General features: G+C 44.8%; 1 protein-coding gene across 1 annotated transcript in view; it reads left to right on the top strand.

Moving 5' to 3' along the window:
- The window catches only part of LOC138580896 (interferon-induced very large GTPase 1-like), a 640286-nt gene extending 621413 nt beyond the window's left edge, over positions 1 to 18873 (top strand). Inside the window, exon 6 of the mRNA XM_069651803.1 lies at positions 11643 to 18873. Coding sequence (XP_069507904.1) covers positions 11643 to 16381 — 4739 coding nt within the window. The 3' untranslated portion in view covers positions 16382 to 18873. The remainder of the gene's footprint in view (positions 1 to 11642) is intronic.
- Positions 18874 to 21027: the final 2154 nt, after the last annotated feature.

Raw genomic sequence — 21027 nt, 5'->3', positions numbered from 1 at the left:
AGTTTGAGCTGGCAGGGCGCCTGCCCTAAAGGTGGAGTGATTATTGTAGGTGATCTAAACGCACCTGGGCTCCTGCATAATTTGTTGCTTTCCTTGGTATGATTGATAAAATTGATGCAGAGGCAATATGAACTCTACCTCTGCTACAGATCATTGAGCGGAGGAACCTCTTTGAATTCCATGACCTTGTTTGTCTAAAAGTTAATTACAGTGACGTTCCAGTTTATAAACACACTTGGACTAATGGAACGAGTTCATCCTGTTTGGACTATATATTTGCTGACCGATTTTAAATTGGGACAATTGTGTAGATTTTACCATAACATTTAATACTATTAGTGACCATGCTATGAACGCTGGTCATTTAAATGGCCCACTGTTAGGCATCTGAAATGTATTGACTTCCCTATATCTGTTAGCACACCGGATCATCGTATTGTGTTGTGACAAGAATGTAATGCGAATTAGTAGTTTGGTACAACACATGATCTTGGAATGGTTGGCTGAGCATGATTGGATAGATCTAAAGTGATGATATTTTTTAACAAGCTGTTACATTTGAGTTACAATATTTTTACCCCGTTGGCTAGTCATTCTAGTAATTTTGATATCATTGTCCATCGTAACAAGAAAGCCCATCAAAGAAGGTATAATGCCATTAAGAAATCCGTAAACTACAGTTACCTAAAAAAGAAAGAACCTGTTGGCTCATTACTCTACTAAATATAAGAACTGGAGACGTAGCCACAAATATTCAATGATGAATGCAGATTGGAAATGTATGTTTCGCTAGCTAAGAAGCAACGCTGATCAAAAAAAAATCTGGTAAAAAAAATCAGAACTTTTATCAATGGCACTAGTAAATTGGAATTAAATCCCATTAGTGTTGAGATGGACAGAGGCAATACAAATCCTGTATCAGAACGGGATTTGACAAAGACGATAACGAGTTGATATATGTATTTTATTGTTTGCTTACCAGGCACTTAAACAATAAGAAAATACTGTTTCAGTGCGCCCACAGGGCAGAGAGGGAGCAGAGGAGGGAAATACATTGCCACACAATATTTAAGAACAGAGGGCGGAGGGACGAACCTACTATGCCTTGTGTGAGTATTCAGAACGTGCAAGTGCAGAAAGGAAGAGGGAAGAGGTGGTAAATGCTGGGGGGGAAAGTCCGAGCTCGAGGGAGAGCCATAGACGAAGTGCTATGATTATTAAATCATTAAATGGTTCTCGAGCACCAGTATGGCTAATGTGATGTTTAAGGCTGATGCAGATTTTTGGTCCCTTGCATTAGAAAAAAAATGTCACTTTTTAAAATCGGGCAACATACCATCGAGCTGGAGAAAATCCATGTTCGTCACGGTTTTTAAAAAGGGTGATCGTGCTAACCCACAAGACTATAGGCGATGTTGGATCTAAAATCTTTGCTACAATCCTTCAGAAAAAATGAACTAAATGGGCTTTAGGAAATCAACTCCCCATTCCAGAAAGGTTTTCGGAAAGCACATAGTTCATAACATAATCTCAGTGCATTACAGGCTTTGACTTCACATTGTCAGGATAGTACCTATGGTAACTTATATTTATATTTTGTGGATTTTAGTAAAGCTTTTGACAGTTTCCCGTAGCCTTCTGTGGACCAAATTAGCAAATTGGGTTATAGACGGTACATTTCTCTATTTTCTTGGATCACTTTACACAAATACGTCAGTATAAGTTGGTGTCCATCAAGAGGGCGATATCACTGAGGAAATTAGAACGAATATGGGGTTAAAGCAGGGCTGTGCTTTGGCCGCATTATTGTACAATTTAGATGTCTGGCATGGGCCGTGCCATAGAATATGCACACACTTTCCCTCCATTTTCATATCCTTTGCTTCTGCCTTCACTCCCCCGCTCCCCTGCTGATCTGCTCTCTTGGCACTGTGCATCTAGCCACCCTCTGGCCCCTGGGCCCAGCTACCTGCTCACCCTGCCACCTGGCCACCCCTTGCACTGGGGACTTGTAGCTGTACCCATACAGTCCCTCAGACCCCGATTTTTCTTATTTTCTGCACTTATCAAACTTACCTAGTCTGCTGCCATAATTGCCATTTGCTGGCTGCACTACCACCGTTTATTGCCTCTATTTATTTGTATTTATTATTATTTCTGTTCTCCGCTGCTCCACACTTTCCACTCCCCCTTCCATGCACTTTCCCCCTTTCCCTTTCCCATGCACCTGCGCCATCTCAATGTCACTGGGCCTAGTAAAATTGTTGTTGTGTTCTCCCCTGTTCCCCTCCCTTGTCGCGCTCTGAAACACTTGTGTACGAGCACGATACAAATAAAATATCATATCCACTAATCGATAATACCTTGGTACCTTGGATTGTCTATACAGACGATACAATTCTGCTACACAGAACTCCCACAGGCTTTCAGTGATCGCTTGACGTGCTTGTTGGATACGCCAAAAATAATCACCTTTGTGTTAATGGCGCCAAGACAAAAATATTGATAGCCAGCAAAAGAAAGTTGCGTTGAATTTCAGTTGGTGCATTAAGGGTTCACCATTAGAAGTGATCAACAAATATATTTATTTAGGAGTAGCTATCTGTAGTACTCGTGCTAAACATTTGGTGACTTTATACAAGGGAAAATATTGAAGAAATTGTTGATACTTAAGAGGTTCATACGCATTAAGGGTGACCAGAATATCGAAGGTCTAGTGGCGGTGTACCATAAGAGTATCATTCCTGGGATTATATATGGCTCGACAATCTTTCTGGAGCGGATAATGATGTGGGTGGATATTTCAAGGGAACATTTTAAGATCCATATTAGCAGTACCAGGAACCGTGCTGGTAGAGGCACTCCGATGCGAACTAGGTGTCCCATCTATTAGCTCTTTTTGGCTGTATCAGCATTGCAAGTTCCTTTCCATTTATTCTTCCTCCCCTTTGGCTAATAGTCTATTTAGCCTATTAGCTCTATTAAATGGCAAGGTTTTCACTAATGAATTTCTTGTACAATTACACGATACTGCAAGCAAACACTTCCAAAACATTGATATTGAGTTGGATCGTTTGATTGCGGAAGTATACAAAAACTAATAAGGTTTATAGTACGCAAGGATTTCATCGTGATCATCTTACTACGTACTTAACCATCTTTAAACATTCGCAGATTTATTGTTCGAGGGGATTGGGTCCTCCGACGTATTCCTATCTATGACAGTAATCACCACAGCTGTGCTGCTTCGGAAAATCTTTCGGCGTCTGTGTTGATGACGTCGATACACCGCCCTCGAGGACCTCCTCCGACGGCCGACGTCACTGGACGCACGTAGCCTCAGTTCCGTTTTTTTCCGCGAACGTGTTCGCTTCGGAGATCTCGGCGCGCCTCGACTCTTTGGAGTTTCTGTTCTTTTGGTTCTTCGAACCTGTTGGTTTGTGAAGTAATAGTCCTTACGAGATGTCTACCTCTTCCACCCCGCGTCTGCCGGGGCTTCAAGAAGTGCGGGGACTGCGGGTCGAAGATGTCAGTGACGGACTCGCCTGCCTCTGGTGCATCGGGGAGGCCCATGACACGGATGATTGTCACTTACATCCAAAGCCTTGCGGGAGCGCAAGAAGAAACTGTTGGTCGGTAAGGTGTCCAAGCCCTGGAAGTCGAGGTCCGTGGGGCTTTCGACAGACGATTCGAGGGGCGACTCTCCGCATCGTCGTCGGAAGTCCAGTGGGTCTCGGTCCCAGAGTGGGTCCCCCACTCCTCTGCCTCTTCGAGGCACTCCCAGAAGCGCAGTCATCGGTCGCCTTCCCCATCCTCATCCGAGCACTCAGCCCGTCGGTGGGTCGCTTATCCCACCAAGCATGCAACGCCGGAGGAATGGGCTTCCTTTCGGTAAGAAAATGCTAGCGATTCTCGAACCACAGGGCACTGGTCCGTCCGCGCCTCCGAGTGGGGTTGGTCGTGATCGGACTAGAGACACTGCTCGTACGCCTTAGGGTAATCGTTCTAGTCATGCCGGTTCCAGGTCCCGGTCCTCGACGCGCTCGAGACCGTGTGAGCCTGTGATGTCTTCGAGGAAGACGTCGACGCCTGTGGCGCTGAGGTCGTCGAGGGACTCTCTCGAGGCTCCGCCTCCGAGGAAGTCGTCGGCGCCCAGGTTGTCGAGGGACACGCTCGGGGCTCCGCCCTCGAGGCCTGTGTCAACGCAGTCGATGCTGTCTGCACCGTGTTCGGCATCAACACCGATTCACTCGATGCCTTTTGAGGCTGTTTCGACGGGGGTACCCCGGGGCACGGTGGAACCCCCTAGAAATGCTCTGGCCAAGGTCAAGAATGGCTTTGTGCCCCCTTCTGTGCCCACTTTCCGCCATCTTGAGTACATTTCGGAGGTGGATGAGGGCTCTGATGATAGCATGGTTCCTGATACGGTGCCAGATGAGATTCTCTCGGGCCATAGCCAGATTGAGGACCTGCGTCAGTCCCTGCACGACGCCAGTGGTCTGGACACCTCTCCGGAGGTGGAGTTTTGTAGGCCTGAGCCTGGCACCCATGCCGACTCCTTGTACCGGCGCCTTATGTCTAGGGTCACCGAGTACTTGGGGTGGGCTGCTCCCCCAGGAGATTTTCTTCAGGATGACCTCACGGATATCCTCGACCAAGATTCACCAACTGACCTGGTACTGCCGTTCCATATGGCTCTACAGAGGAGGGTGGTGGCGACTTGGACCGCTCCGGAGAGTCTCCCGGCAGTGGGCAAGTCTTTGCTGCGAAAATACCGCCCAGCCAGTAGCGACCCCTGCTACTTGACCAAGCACCCCACTCCGGAGAGTTTGGTGGTGCAGGCGGCTACGGCCCCAGCAAACCAGGCGTCGTATCCTACCATCCCTCCTGATGGGGACGTTTTGATGGTTGGGCGAAGAAAGTGTTTTCTTCAGGGGGTATGGCTCTTCAGGCGGCTAACTCCGTATGTGCCTTGTCACGTTTCACACACACTCTGTGGAACTGTGTTTCCTTAGCGGCTGAACATATTCCCGAAGGGGAGGAATGGGATGGTTTTCTTTCTATGGTCCAGGATGGCAAGGATGCCATGTGTGAGGCCGTTCAGTCGGGTTTGGACATGGCAGATTGCGTCAGCCGGTCCATGGTGGCGAGCACCGTAATACGCAGGTTTGTGTGGTTGCGGAAGTCTGGGTTTGCTCCTGATGTGCAGGCCCGGCTCCTCAACATGCCCTTTGACGGTGAACATCTTTTTGGCAGCAAGGCTGACGAGATCCTTGAGAGGTTGCAGACCTCCAAAGCTGCAGCAAAGTCGTTGGGCACTGCAGTTCGCCAACCTCTGACTTTTCGTCCTAGGGGACAGCAATGGAAGGGAGGTTCCTTTCGTTATTACTCATCCTTTGGTAAAGCGAGAGGAGCTGCCAGTTAAAGGGGCCACCGTAGGAGTGCCAGAGGTGGAAAGCAGGGTACGTACTCGAGGTGCCAAAGCCGCTCGGGCAGTTGCCCTCAAGCAACGCCACAGCTGCTTCAGCTCAGTCATGAGGCCATGTCCCATGGTTCGCCGGTTGGAGAAGGCTGGCGCAGCATCTTGTCGAATGGCGTGCCATTACTTCAGATGTGTGGGTTCTGGAGATCATAGCCCACGGCTACTGTCTTCCTTTTCGGCAGAGGCCTCACGACAATCCACCGGGGAATCTCTCGTTGCAGAGTCCGGATCCGCTCCTTGTGCAGGAGGTTCAAGCCCGTCTGGAGAAAGGCGCCATAGAACTGGTGCCTGTAGCGGAGAGGAACAAGGGATGGTATTCACCTTATTTTTTGATTTCCAAGAAAGACGGGGGATTGAGACCCATCATGGACTTGCGCGGTTTGAACAAACTCCTCAGGAAGGACAAGTTCACGATGGTTACTCTTTCTCAAGTCCTCCAGGCCCTTCAACTTCAGGACTGGTTGGTGTCTCTCGACCTCAAGGACGCTTATTTTCATGTGCCGATCCATCCAAAGCACAAGAAGTACCTGAGGTTCGCGGTTGGTGACTCGCACTTTCAGTTTCGGGTCCTGCCGTTCGGATTGACCTCCGCCCCGAGGGGCTTCACCAAGCTCATGCTAGTGGTGGCAGCGCATCTCAGGAAAGGGGGGATTCACGTCTACCCCTACCTGGACGATTGGTTGATTAGGGCGCGCTCTCCCGAGCAAGTCCTGGATCATCTGTCCGTCACCTGCCACTCCCTCCACAAGCTGGGCTTCTCCCTCAACTTAAAGAAGTCCCACTTGACGCCAACTCAAAGGCTCCAGTACATCGGAGCAGTGCTCGACACGTCCCTGGGGCAGTGTTTTCCTCCCCAGGTGAGGGCTCATCACATTCAGCAGATGGTGCACAAGTTTCAGCATGCCCAGAGTCTCCCAGCGTTCAAGTTCTTGAGATTGCTTCGGCCTCATGACATCCTGCATTCTTCTGGTGCCAGAGACCAGGTTGCGGATGAGATCTTTGCAATGGGCACTCAAGCTCCAGTGGTCTGTCCTCCGGCAGGATGTCGGACCCTGTTCAGGTGCTGTCCTCGGTCGCACAGGACCTTCTGTGGTGAGCCGTCGAAGGCAATCTGATGAAGGGGGCTCCATTTTGGCTACCCTGGCCGGAGGTAACGATCGTGACGGACGCATCCCTCGCGGGATGGGGAGCTCATGCCAACCAGTTGACAGTCTGTGGTCGTTGGTCTCCGTCGGAGTCCAGACTCCATATCAATCTGTTGGAGCTGAGGGCCGTCAGGCTTGCCCTGAAGGCTTTTCTGCTGACTGTGCAAGGAAAGAATGTCCTGATCCTGATGGACAACACAGTGGCCATGCACTACCTCAACAAAAAGGGGGGGGGCAGGGTCACTTCCTCTGTGCAGGGAGGTGATGCAGCTCTGGTTCTGGGCTATCCAGCATGAAGTTTCGATCTCAGCAGTTCATCTGGCCGGAGACGAAAACGAGACGCCGGACGCTCTGAGCAGGCAGAGCGCGATCTCGCACGAGTGGGAGTTGGCTCAGGAGATTCTCCTGGAGATCTTCCCCCCCCTTTGGGGGACCCCTCAAGTCGATCTCTTCACCTCCAGTGTCAACCGTAAGTGCGAAAGGTTCTGCTTGCGGGAATTTCCTCCAAGAGGAGCCTTGGGAGACGCGTTCGTGGTGGAGTGGTCATTCCCACTGCTGTACGCGTTTCCTCCAGTCCCCGTCATCCCGCAAGTGATGCGGAGGTTATGAAGGTTCGGTTCCCGGATGATTCTCATTGCTCCGGCATGGGCCCGGAGGACGTGGTACCTGGACCTTCTCGACTTGTTCATCTGCCCTCAACATCGTCTTCCATACCGAGACGATCTGCTCTCACGGGAGGGGGGGGGGTCAGGTTCTCCATCCAGAGGTCATATCCCTCAACCTTCACGCTTGGTTTCTGAAAGGTTGAGGTATAAGGATTGGGACCTCCCTGAAGACGTGAAGGAGGTGTTGCTTTCGGCCACAAAGCCCGCAACAAAGTCCCTGTACCGTTGCTGTTGGAGAAAGTTCTGCGACTGGTGCAGGGTTAAGAATGTGGATCTGTTTTCATGTGACATTCCTGTGGTTCTGTCTTTTTTGCTTTCTTTAGCCCACAGGGGCTTGCAAGTGGGTACCGTTAAAGGTTACCTGGCGGCGCTGTCCATATTTAAGCGCTCGTCTTTTAAAATCCCTTTAATGTCTCAGTTTCTAAAAGGGCTCACTAATGTGTTCCCTCCGTCACCTTTCCAGGTGCCCGGTTGGGGTTTGAACCTTGTCCTCAAGTTTCTGATGGGTGCTCCGTTTGAGCCTTTGCATTTGTGCCCTTTGAGATTGCTAACTCTTAAAACTGTATTTTTGGTTGCGGTCACTTCCTCTCGCAGAGTGAGTGAGTTACAGACACTTTCAGTTAAGCCACCCTTCACTGTATTTCATAAGGACAGGGTTACCCTTAGAGTTCGTCCTTCCTTTCTTCCGAATGTGGTGTCGGAATTTCATTTAGGCCAGAAGGTTATTCTTCCGGCATTTTATCCTCCTCTGCACCCTGGTAAGCAAGAGGAGAGGCTCCATAGGCTCGATCCTAGGAGAGCTTTAAGCTTTTATATTTCACGCATGTCCCGGGTCAGAGTGGACGATCAACTCTTCATTGTTTACGCTGGAAAGCATTTGGGACAAGCTGTAACTAAGCAGACTTTGTCTCGCTGGATTATTCTGGCAATTTCTGAATGTTGCCGCTTGGCAGGTAAGGACCCACCGGCCGGCTTGCGGGCCCATTCCACCAGGGGTATGGCTGCCTCTACTGCCCTACTACAGAGGGGTGTTCCTATTCGTAAAATCTGTGATGCAGCCACCTGGGCTTCGGTCCATACTTTTGTACGTCACTACTCCCTCGATTCCATCCGTGGGCAGGATCTGGCCTTTGGCAAGGCGGTCCTTTGCTCCGCGATTTGATTGGGCATTCTAAATTTCTGTATTCTAAATTATTTTCCCACCTCCTTGCATTGGTACTGCTTTGGGAGTCTGTCATAGATATGGAATAAGTCAGAGGACCCAATCTCCTCGAAGAACAAGTTACTCTCTTACCTCGTAACGTTATGTCGATGGGATGGTCCGACTACGTATTCCATATCGCTCCCTCCCTGCCTTCCTCGCTATAGTATTTCTTATGCGATTGCAGGTTACGTTTCCGCAAGGCTTTGTGTGGTCAAACTGGCAGAAGACTGGTGCCACACGATCTGGGAAAAAAACTACAACTGAGGCTACGGACGTCGTGCGTCCTACTTATAACATCCAGTGACGTCGGCCGTCGGAGGAGGTCCTGGAGGGCGGCGTATCGACGCAGGACGCAGACGCCGAAAGATTTTCCGAAGCAGCACAGCTGTGGTGATTATTGTCATAGATATGGAATACGTCGTCGGACCATCCCATCGAAAGAACGTTACCAGGTAAGAGAGTAACTTGTTCTTTACCTGCGTTTTAATATACTCCCCACCCGTCAACACACGGGTCAATGGATTAAATTGGCATGCCTAGAAAGAACTTGTCGGCTGTGCAATCTACAGCTTGAGTCCTCGTGCCATCTTCTCACTCAGTGCAAGAATTATTACATCAAAAGTTACTGCTGTTATGGAGCACAGAGCGTTGTCAAAACTGCAGCGGCTTTCCGTGTTTGGAAAGAAGCACTACTTCAAATAGAGTTGAAAAATAACAGTCAAAATACGCTTCTTAACTGATTGTAGTCTAACAAACTTTTATACATGCTATATTTATTACTACTTTTTACTAATGTATGTTTTAATGTGTCAACGGTGTGTATTTGATATGAGATCAATTGATATGACATTTTAAGTGATATAATTTTTGCTAAAGGTTTGTTGTATAACCATATAAAAAAATACATTTTTTTAAAGGGAATGTTTTGGAGACCCTCCAACACTCCCTATGTCCCTGCCAGCTCACTCTTACTTCCTGTTACCTTCAGAGATCGGATTGTACCGCGGTGGCTCTTCTCTGGACTGGAGTTGGTCTTCTGTCTGCTTCCCGCTTCTGTGTGTGTCCAAAGCTCGTGGATTGGCTCCTTGCAGTATAGGTACCGTTGTGGAACCGCATGATCCACCCTATTCTGGAGCTCGTACCACTGCCTCGCCTAAATGTAGCTGGACCCGCCGATGTTTGGTCCTGGAGAGCCGCCTTCCACTTCCCTCCGGTGTCTTCTGCTCTCCCGTCTTCGCTCCTTCGCCTGGAAGTTCTTCTTTAGTTTTTAAACTTTGCCAATGTCTATTCCCTCGGGAGAAGTGACAACACTCTTTGAATCGTCGCAGTAATGGTCAACGAGATTGATATTACCCAAACTGATATTTTCCAATTAATCGTATGGTAAATCTGGCTGAATTCAGCTGATCGTTTGGAAACAATCAGATTGGGTAATCCCTACGAAACATGGGGAGCGGGGGTCTGCCCCGCTCCCCATGTTTGGTAGCGATGACCTTTGGGGGTAGCAGGGATGTCTCCCGCTTCCGGAGTTTTGGAGGTGGGGGACGTGGAAAAAAGAAAATCAGACCCTGCAACATGGTATCCGACCCACGTAGAAGGAACGGATCCGATGCCGCAGGGTCAGAATATAAGCTTTATGGCAAAAAGGTAAGTAGGGGGTGGGTGGGGGAGTGTATGGGGAGTGGTTGGGGGGGTGTCTAAGTTTGGCCTGATTTGGCCACAGAAAAATTGTCTTTGCGGCTGAATTGACCACGGTCAATTTGGCCGAGAACAATTGTTCCACGGCCAAATCGTATACACCCATGAGCTTGGTAGTAAATCAGTGGATTTACTACCGAACTCTCAATGCTTACCCTCTTTGCTAAAACCAGCAGCATGTGCTTGTTTCTTCACTCACAGAAGCTTTCACATTATAAAAAGGAAAAAGCTGTACCTTTCGCCTTAGCGCCTTAGTCAATGTTCGCTTTTTTTTTTTTTTGCTTTCTTTTCTGTGGAAACGTACTTATGATTACATTTATATAATCTGTCGTAAAACGTGGGAGTTTTAATGTCGAAGGTCTCTTAGAAATATATTGTGCAAGTTTTGTTCCGAGTATATTGTACAGTATATCAGTACTTTCTGGCTGTTATTGTTGGGCTGGACAGCATTGACAGTAAAAAGCTGCAAACTGTTATAAATCTACCGGACTGTGTACTTGTTAAAGCCCTGAGATCAGAATATGGCCTCACAGCATTGTCAACTACCTGGAGTCTACAAAGAGTATTATATATAAAGCTTCTTCCAACAAATAACTACTCAATTTATTGAGGCTTATCGGTATGAAAGGTATAACAGGAGATCAGAACATCTTCATAGCAGAGCTACAACAAGATGCTCTCTTTTTCTTATCCATGTTGAGTGTAAAACCGGACGAGCTGCTAAGTAATCCGCATTATGAAACGATAATAAAAAGTAATTCTAAAAATAACAGGTTAAGTTAATCACAAAGATACAAAGAATACTTGTGGCTGAGTTTTCAAGTTAAAACTCCATGTAGATACTTAACTAAATATTGTTCGGTGGATTTGATGCGTTTCATACTATATCTGAGGCTAAATCTCTTCCCAACTAGAGCGTACACTGAAGCATGGACAAATATACCCTATGTAGAGCGAGTATGTCGACTGTGTCAGAAGAAAATTGAGACTAGTTGACATATACTTGCTACCTATAGAACCCTAGAGATACATTATGGGAGGGCATATGCTCACATTGTAGCGGAAATGGACCACATAGTTAAGGATCAATTTTGAAGTAGTTTATTTAGCGCAGGAATCGGTGGTCAAAACTGTGGCGGCTTATCACATTTGGAAGATAGCACTAAAGATATTTTAGATAAATGGGTTTTATGGATCCTTTTAATAGGCAAATAGGATGTTTGTTATTTGTGTGGATCTAAGACACTTTGCCATTTCTATGACATTAGGATTATCAAGTTCATATCATGTTTAGGATGATAGTTTTAATGATTGTATGAAATGTATAGTATGAAGGTTCACATTTAATAATAGTTTTAATTATATGTATCAAAAAATGCACAATTAAAAAAAGTTGTAAATGGATGTGCTGAACAAAAACTAAACTACAGAACTTTTATATTTTCTAGAGACAGCCAAGGAGTTTGCAGATGTTCTATCTTTGATGAAAATGGAAGCCTACAGAAAGATCAATCTCTCACTCAGGGATGTCCTTCAAATTGGCCAGGAGAGCTTTAAGGATAATCTTCAGAGTTTAGAAGATGTACCCTGGCATGTTCTCAGGAGCATAATGGCTTTGAATGTGACCGCAAGAAAGGCAAGCTTTGAAAAGCCAACAACCATTTATGATTCAGTTGATATTCAGAACAAAGAACAGAGTGTAAATGAAGAAATATTTAGCATAAACACAAATCGCACCCGACAGTCAATCAACCCCCTGGATGTCCTCTGTGTCCTCTTTTATTGTTCAGATGGCTTTTTGCAGCAAGAACTTATGTTGAAAATGTCCATGTGCCAGTTTGCGCTTCCACTTTTGCTGCCTCCCTGTGATGGCACCAAGTGCACATTTATGCTCTGGGCCATGAGGGATATTGTAAGAAAGTGGAGGCCCCACTCATTGAGAGGCAGCAAAGGGTTCAAGGAGGAGAGCCTTGTGCTCACACCTATGCCCACCCTTTCGTTTGTACGCCTAAAGTACTGTGGTCTTTCGAAATCGAAAATTCTGAATGAAATTCTTAGTCCCCCTCAGCAGCATCATGACTTCTTCATACACCGGGACATGGAATGTGGCAATGTTCCCAGGAGAATATCCAATGGTTTAGTGGAAATGTCCTGGTATTTTCCTGGTGGGAGGGAAAACTCTGATATTTTCCCAGAGCCTGTTGCAGTTGCAAATCTACGTGGAGATATTGAGTCTCACTGGCTGCAGTTTCGTTTTTTATCTGCAATATCATCAGCTGTGTTTATATTTCTTGAACACATAAGTGTCAGTGAATATGCATTATTATTGTCCCTCAATAAATCAAAAACAAAGTATTACTTCATCCTAAATTCCCAGACAGATGACTCCAGTGAAACCTTGGGATTACTCAATAAGCTAGCTCCAGGATTGAAGCTTGATAGGTCTCGTCTGCTGGTAAAAGATAAGGCCACCAATGATGCTGAATTTGTTAAGATACTACAGTCGACCATGCTAAGAACTGTCATGGATCTTCCGTGCAGTGTGACTATCGAGAGCATGGCAGCAACTGCTCGTGAACAGGGAATCTATATAGATGAAGACTGCGAGGAATGTCAAAGTGCACTTAAATGTGCCAAAGAAATCACATTGGGTATAAATGATGTTGTAGTGTACAAGAAGGAAATGATGAAACTACAGGGAGATCTCTGGAAGAGACTGTCAAATGTTGAGAAGGAACACTGCAGGATGAGAAGACAAGGGGACACCCCACCAGAGCTCTATAAATGTCAACTCACAAAAGAAATATCAGAACTGCGCATAGAGCAGAGTAAGTTTGACCTCACTGATGGCATGATTAAATTTATTGCTGGAATTGGCCAACCTTCAAAAGTAGAAAAACACTATTTCCTGAAGTGGATGAAATTCAATCTGGATCACATTGCGAGAAACAATCTTTCTAAGTTGAGAGGAGAGTACAAGGAGTTGTGTAGTACTTTAAAGGATAATCCAACCGACTTAGCAGAACTAGATCGAAAAATCTCTGAAAGCTCTCTAGGGCTGGAACACTTTATGCGTGAGTTGGGGCAGTTTTATGAGGCAAAATGTTACATGACTAGAAATGTAAAATCGACACGAAAAGGCAAGCAATGTGTTCATCTTCCAAGCATTGCTGCTGATCTCCTGTTGGAAGGGTTTCCACTGGAACTTATTGATGGTGATGCCTCAAATATTCCCCTGAAGTGGATAACAGATGTTCTGGCCGAGCTACAAACCAAACTAAAGGGACAGTGTCGAATAATTGTTATAACCGTGCTGGGAGTGCAGAGCACAGGTAAATCAACTCTTCTGAATGCAATGTTTGGGCTCCAGTTCTCAGTGAGCAGTGGGAGATGCACACGTGGAGCCTTCATGCTACTCATTAATGTGAAAGATAATTTAAAGGAGGAGTTGGGCTGCGATTTCATTCTGGTCATTGATACTGAAGGCTTAAAGGCCCCAGAGCTGGCAAAACTGGCAGATACTTATGAGCACGACAATGAGCTGGCGACATTGGTCGTTGGGCTAAGTGACATCACAATTGTTAACATTGCTATGGAAAATGCTACTGAAATGAAGGATGTCTTGCAAATTGTTGTCCATGCTTTTCTAAGGATGGAAGAAATAGGACAAAATCCAAATTGTCAATTTGTGCATCAGAACGTCAGTGACGTGTCTGCTTATGAGCAAAACATGAGAGACCGTAAACATCTGTTAGAACAGCTGAATGAAATGACTAAAACAGCAGCAAAGATGGAAAAGCAAATCAGGGAGATAACCTTCCCTGACATTATGGAATACGATCCTGAGAAACACAATTGGTACATTCCCGGTTTGTGGCATGGTGTTCCTCCCATGGCCCCTGTAAACCGGGGATACAGTGAGAATGTGCACGAGTTAAAGAGGTACTTGTTTGAGTTTATTAACAAACGTTCAGCAAGCAGAGACTCCAAAGACATTACAACGTTTATGGAATGGATCAAGAGCTTGTGGAATGCAGTTAAGCATGAAAACTTTATCTTCAGCTTCAGAAATAGCCTTGTCGCTGATGCCTATAATCGGCTGTCTATGAAGTACAGTGAGTGGGAGTGGGTGTTTCGCAAAGAGATGCATCTCTGGGTATCCAAGGTAGAAACGGTCATCTACAACCAAACATCAAGTGAACTTGATTATAATACCTACAACACATTGAAACAAGAGGCCCTTCAGTTATTGCAATGCGGAGAGCAAAAGATCATGACTTGCTTGCAGAAATATTTCAACAGTGGAATTCAAAATGTGCACCTTATAGAGAAATACAGAGAAGATTTTATCCAAAGCGCCAAATCTTTAAAAAGGGAGCTTGAAAATTACTTGTTTAGCAAATTTGACGAGGCCATTCACATACAAAAAAGCAAGTATAAAATTGAGACTCTGCAAGCTAAATATATGAAAGAGATTGAAGGCAAAGTTGTCAGTCTTTTGGAAAATTGTAGAGAGCGTAATTGTGATTTAAGTGATGAGGCGTTGGAACTGGAATTTGAAAATATGTGGAAAGAAACAATAACTGACCTGCAACTCAATCGATTGGAGCCACGGCAAATTTCACATGATATGCATTGCCACCTGATGAAGGACTTGAACAGCATTGGCAGTTTTGCTAATCAGGTATTGCAAAATGCACAAAGTTTGTTAAATTATGGGCAACTTAATTTTAATATAAAATCTGAGCATTTGGATTTACCATGGTTATCTGTTAAAACTGTAAAAGAAATGTTCACCCATGAATGCGCAAGTAAAGCTAATGACCTTTCAAAAGCTTTGATAACTAGATGCAACACTTATGTCGAAGGTAAAACAAGTTCTAAAGTGGACTATGATGGAACCTATTGTAGGGAGTTGTTGCATATTGTCAACGACTGTCTACACAATGATGATTTCAGAAGCATTCACACCACGCCTCAATTTCAGGTTGATCTGAAGCTTCATATTCTGGGAAGAGCGGCTCATGCATTTCAAAAAATGCATGACAATTTTGTTAGAGAGAATGATCCTCAATATTGTCTGGAGAAATTTAAGCCTCAGTATTGCTCTACCTTTAAAGATATTTATCTCAGAAAGGATGAATGTCAGAAGCGGGCAAAGGATTTTTGTGATCGGTGCCTTGAACCAGCTTTGGAGGGCTATATTGAGACTAGACTTGGTCTAGAAGTGGTGGAAGATATTCTTCTCCAAGAACAATCGATTAAATACAGCAGCCGGACATTCTTTCAGTTTGATGTACTTTTGAAGCTTTTGGGGGGAAATTCATTTAAAGGCTATAAGGAATACACCTGTAATTATGAAGATTTTGTTAAAAAACATATTTTTGAACACATAGTTGATCATTGCAGTCAGACCGGAGTTTTACAACGATTGGAAACTAATATCCTTGCTGTGATCATGAAAAAGGTTAGCGAAGTAATCCAATTTACAAGAGACAAGTGCTGTAAAACATTACCTCAGTTTTTCGAACTGTTTTGCAAAACATTGCAGAATGACCTACTGATCCCGAAGAGCAATTTGGAAGTGATTCTTTTTCAAAACACTGCAAACATTGATCAGTTTTCAAATGACATTCAGTTCTTCCTTGCAGAGCTGGAAAAGAATATCCTGACAGACTATATAGGATCCGACATTGATGCAAAACTTTCCTCACTGCCATACAAGCCCCAGGATGAACTGTTTAAGAAAGTCTTTGGTTGTTCCAAGCAGTGTCCATTTTGTAAGGCACCTTGTGAAGCAGGAGGAAAAGAGCACAAGGAGCACTTTGCCTCTGTCCACCGGCCACAGGGATTAGGTGGTTTCAGACATACTTCTACAAAGGAGCTTATTTACACCCTTTGTTCCACCGATGTGGTTTCAGACACTTTATTCATGAATTTTGCCACAGGGTATCAGTGGCACCCATACAAGGACTACCGCACATTTTTCCCAGATTGGCGCATTCAGCCAGATGCCAGCATTGAGGCCTCTGATTACTGGAAGTTTGTCTTTAAAAGGTTCAACAAAAAGTTTGCTGAATTTTACTCTGCTCTCCCAGCTAATCTTCCTGCTGGTTGGAATGAAATAACCCGTAAGCAAGCGCTAAAAAGCCTTAATGAAGTTTTCAGGGCAAAGCAAAATTACTAAACAATTGTCAGGGAAAATGCTGTTTTTATCAAAACAAAATCTGTAACAAGTACAGGGGTGAACAGGAATCTGTGCAACCATATATTTTGTATAGCACAAAATGTTTTTATTGATTCATCACCAAATCTTTGTGGCCTCTTTCTTTTGCCTGAACTCCTTAATGTATTTAAACATTTCACAGATCCAAGCAAGGAGGATCCCTTTTTTTCTGTTGGATTATATGGCCACAGTTTTTGCTGAGAATGGCCTCTGAATCCCCAGACTTTATTTGGTTATCCACTCTATGCCAAGTGATCGTTCTATTTGTTGGTCGGGCCCTCTCTGCTGAAAAGAATTATCTCAATACTTTAGGAAGATCCTGATCTATTTTGCAGAACATACAATGCAAAGTAATTTTCTTGATACAGTTCTTGGAATTTCAGCGAGGGATCTGCTAAAGATTTAAAAACTAATGATAGCATGCACTTGTTCACCCCTTATTTGTAATGAAAACTTCATATGTATCTGTTTCACAACTCTACAAACATGACAATGTTAATTTCACCTGCTATATTTACCAATTTTCTTTGACCTAGTTTCTGTTCAAAGTTTCCCAAATGATTACAAAGGCATCGCTTTGTGTTGATCGTGTGTGATTACTACAGTCGGCATAGTAGGTTTTTATTTCTTTCCTGCAATGCACTTCGTTTTTTAAGATATTTGGAAATGCAGATATTATGTGATGGTCATGGTCTACATCATCTTTTTAACTTCTGATGTTGTTGCCCCATGTTCTTCCGAACAGATATGCTTGATTGTTCAGTCTTTTCCAGGATTATCTTGGTAGACCCTTTTGAGTTAAATACATAAATGAAAGGTACTGAATACTTGTAATTACTACAGAAAGAAGCACTGTTGACCACTAACTTGATTTAATTAAGCAGTTAAGTTTGCATGCTTCTGCTAAAATTGTTATCAATATATTCCCAGAACTGATATCTACTATAGCTGAACCGAATAGTGCCGGGCTGGCCTATTGTGAATAATGTATTTGTGAGCATCTGCTTGCTTAGCCGGCCGCTGAGTTCACTTACTACAGAGGGTCACAAGCACAAATCCTGAAGATCAACCTCACATAATAATCCCCAAACAAACCTGAACTCACTTAAGTACATCATTTGCAAGTGGAAGCACCAAATAATACTGGTATCTCATTGGAGGAATTATTTTGGATGCTTTGGGGGAGTACAGTCACAACCCCCCTCTTTCAACTTTCCTCTAGTGCTGCCATCTCATTTAAAAGATATAGGACTGTCTCTTTTAATTGTGTTTTGCTTATGGGGTTTTAAAAGAAAATGTACTCTGAACGACTGTATTTCAATTGAGATCGGTATTTTTCCAGTTGGGTAGATCTGGCCCAAACTTCCCTCCTTTCAACTGTCTGATGCTTAGAGAGTGAGGATGCAAGACATGGGTTATTGCCACCAAGGAATGTACACAATGCCACCTTACAGTGCTTTAACATGACTCTTGAATTGTAGATATGAGGAAGTCCAGTATTGATTAGTAACAGTAGTGGGATTAGCATCAAGGGTACAATGCTAAATAAACCCCCATTCGAGCAAAGAGCCCTGGGATGGGGTGTTGGTGTAACCTATCTGAAAAGCTGGTTTGTTTAAAGAATATCCCAACTGATTCAATATCAGTAGTTTCCGGTCCAAGTGATTCCAAAAGGTACCAGTCCTTAGAGTGAAGAAAAAGAGGTAAGGGTCACTGACCATGATCAAGTAAAAATAAAACCGAAAAGTAGTTGATGATTTGTGTACTTTAATACTATAATTGTTTTTATTTGGAGGGCCTGTATCCTGTGATATTAAACAAATGTAGTTATCATTTTGGTTACTGATTGGGCGGCGATCAAGTTCAGCCAGTAACAAAGTAATTTTCAGATTTTCATCAGGGCAAAAATGAGCGCTACTTACTGAGCTTTGAGTCTAGGTAGAATAATAATGCGTACATGGAAGTTCTGCATCAGCACTGTAATGTATTGTGTGCTGCCCTCGAACAAATGAGCCCTGATGCATTTCCTTTGTGTTGATATAATGACCTCTGCAAGGCCTCTCATCCAAATATGCACACAACTCTTTTGTAGGCATGCGGTTAGTCATCAAGGAATCTGCAATGGTTGTTCAATTTTGTGATATGATGTTAACAATAGATATCTGGTATGCATCATGCTTCTGAATGAGCGAGATGTTTGAACAGTATTCTATGCAGACAAGGTTGTATATATAGTGTGTTCCTGTTTATAGTATGTCTAAGTTATTTCATTTTAATGCCTAAAAGTCACAGTTTATATTGTTTTAATTAGAAAGTAATTCTGGTGATATCCTTGAAGAGTGGAGGTTAAAGCACTTGTGGCAGAATAAGCAAGTATAGCTATTATTTGTTACTGTTCAGTGTGTAACGGTGATCTACTTTAACATTCTGGATATGCCGAATACAATAAACAGTTGGTGGATATTTAAATTGTTGCCTTTGTTTTTCTGTTGGCACTTTGCAGGTTGTGAACACAAATCTGATTTTAATTTTCGACCTCAATCTCCTCCCTCTGCGTGTTGTCCATCACCCTACCTTGCCCTCTAACCAATCCAGCTTTATAGGTGTCCAGAGTTTAATGCTTACCAAGTTTCTTTAGTTACTCAGTTGATTAAGTCCCTTTTAAAGAATGAGTGCCTAACTGTAAAGAGTACATTGTTTCCTTTCTGATTATTTCAAGAAAGGGCCATTTATCCATGAATTATGGCACTTCCTCGCTCTTCCAAAGCTGCACCCATGGCTGGCAGGGCTGCAGCAACCAGGGAATGTCTATTAATGTGCCCATATTTGTGTGATGTGGGGAGCATTATCCAGCGGGGCATCTTAAAAGAAAATATTTGTTATGTATTCAATGTTATCTAAGATATTGGCCAGGTCCTCTACACCCCTGTTGATGCACACCTGTAAATCCTGGAGCCATGTGGAAGTAGGAGACTATCTGCTTATTACACTTTATGCACTTTCCTTATTTTGGACTGTGACAGTCACCTGACCTTTCCATGGATGGTGGGATTGCCACGGGTTCTACAATAAATCGGGTGATGCTGGGCCCAGGGCAGGCATGGGGGTGAGCCACTGGCTAACCCCAACATGCCAAGTGTGGAATGCTGGGGCTTGTCACAGTGGCACTGTGTAAAGCGCTCCTTTCCCCTTTAAGGTAATTGATGAGCAGCATCATCCCCTTGCAAGGATACAGAAATCCCCATAGGAAGAGCCAATTCCAGGTTCCACATAAGAACTGTAAGCTATCAACAGTGACCAAGCCTGACAGTCCCTATTCTAGCTACCAACGGAGGTACACCTGAGGCTCTTTACTCTAGAGAGGCTGGAAGGTGGCGTCAATGCCCTACAAAAAGCAGGGCGGGTGCCAGAAGGCTGTGGGAATTAGGAGGAAGAGCTCATTCAGAGCTGGCTGGAGATGTGAACCGAAGGAGCATTAGAGCTTTTGGAGCAAGAGACAACACAGGGGTCGGGGACAGATGACTGGGGTAAGGAGACAGGAGGCTGCATGGGAGGTATAGTAGGCTGTGCAATGGAAGACATTGGGCTGTGAAGGACCTTGGTGGTTGTTAGGAGAAAGATGCAGAAGCATGGGAGTGCAAGAACGAGCAAGGTCTGGGAGGATCGATACAGAGAAGTCTGAGAGGAGAAAAACCCAGAGTGCTGGGAGAGTTCTGAGTGCAAGAGAGATGTGCAAGAAAAGAGGAGGTAGAGTAAAGAGAAGTAATTGGCAGAGGAGTTGATGAAAGATTTGGAGGAGGGGAGAAGGAGGAGTTGGTAGTTGGAGGAAGTGAAGAGAACTGTAGTAACGTCAAGATGATGGTATAGGTTAAGGTGATGCGGGAGGGGGTGTGAAATACCTGTGAGGATCACAGATTTACATCAGAGGCCACATGGATGATCAGAAGTGAGGTAGAGAAGGTGGTGGACCGTAAAATATCTCAGGGTACACATACAAGGGGCATAGGGATGAGTTTGTGGTGAGGAATTGAGGAGGGACAGGAGAAACTTGGATGGAAGGGCGAAAGAGACCACAGACTGGTGCAGACACTTTTAGGAACAAGACTGAAACAAAGCACTAAGACAAAAGAGGGACTCGAGCAGGTGTTGGAAGAATCAGGGCACTGCAAAAAAATTAGAAAGTGAGAGGCTTGGTGAGAACCCTATCAAGAATTTAGAGCAGCCTCCTCTTACCTCCACAGCATGCTGGACAACCAGCTCCACATGTGTACAGTCTATTTTGGTTGCATTCACCTCCTCCGCAGTCCGTGGTAAGCTAATGTGGTCGCTTACATGGGACGGGAGTGCATCTAACACCTGGGTGAACACACAGAAGAAACGGGGTTGGGAGATTCCATGCAGCTGCCCCACCGTGTGCTAAGTGCCTGTGGCAAGGAAGTGTAGCACACACCCACTACTTTCAGCGGGGGGAGCTGTCCGGATATGGATTAGGCTCACCAGGTCTTCATGTATGAGGTCCACTATAATGGTGATGGTGTCCCTGTCCAGCCGGTACAGGGTGTGGATCTAAGCATAAGTTAGATTGAATGGACAGGCCCTTTGGCGAG

This window comes from Ambystoma mexicanum, chromosome 3p, assembly GCF_040938575.1.
Source record: "Ambystoma mexicanum isolate Mex_15411 chromosome 3p, UKY_AmexF1_1, whole genome shotgun sequence".
Classification (NCBI taxonomy): domain Eukaryota; kingdom Metazoa; phylum Chordata; class Amphibia; order Caudata; family Ambystomatidae; genus Ambystoma; species Ambystoma mexicanum.
This window is presented reverse-complemented; position numbering and strand designations above follow the sequence as displayed.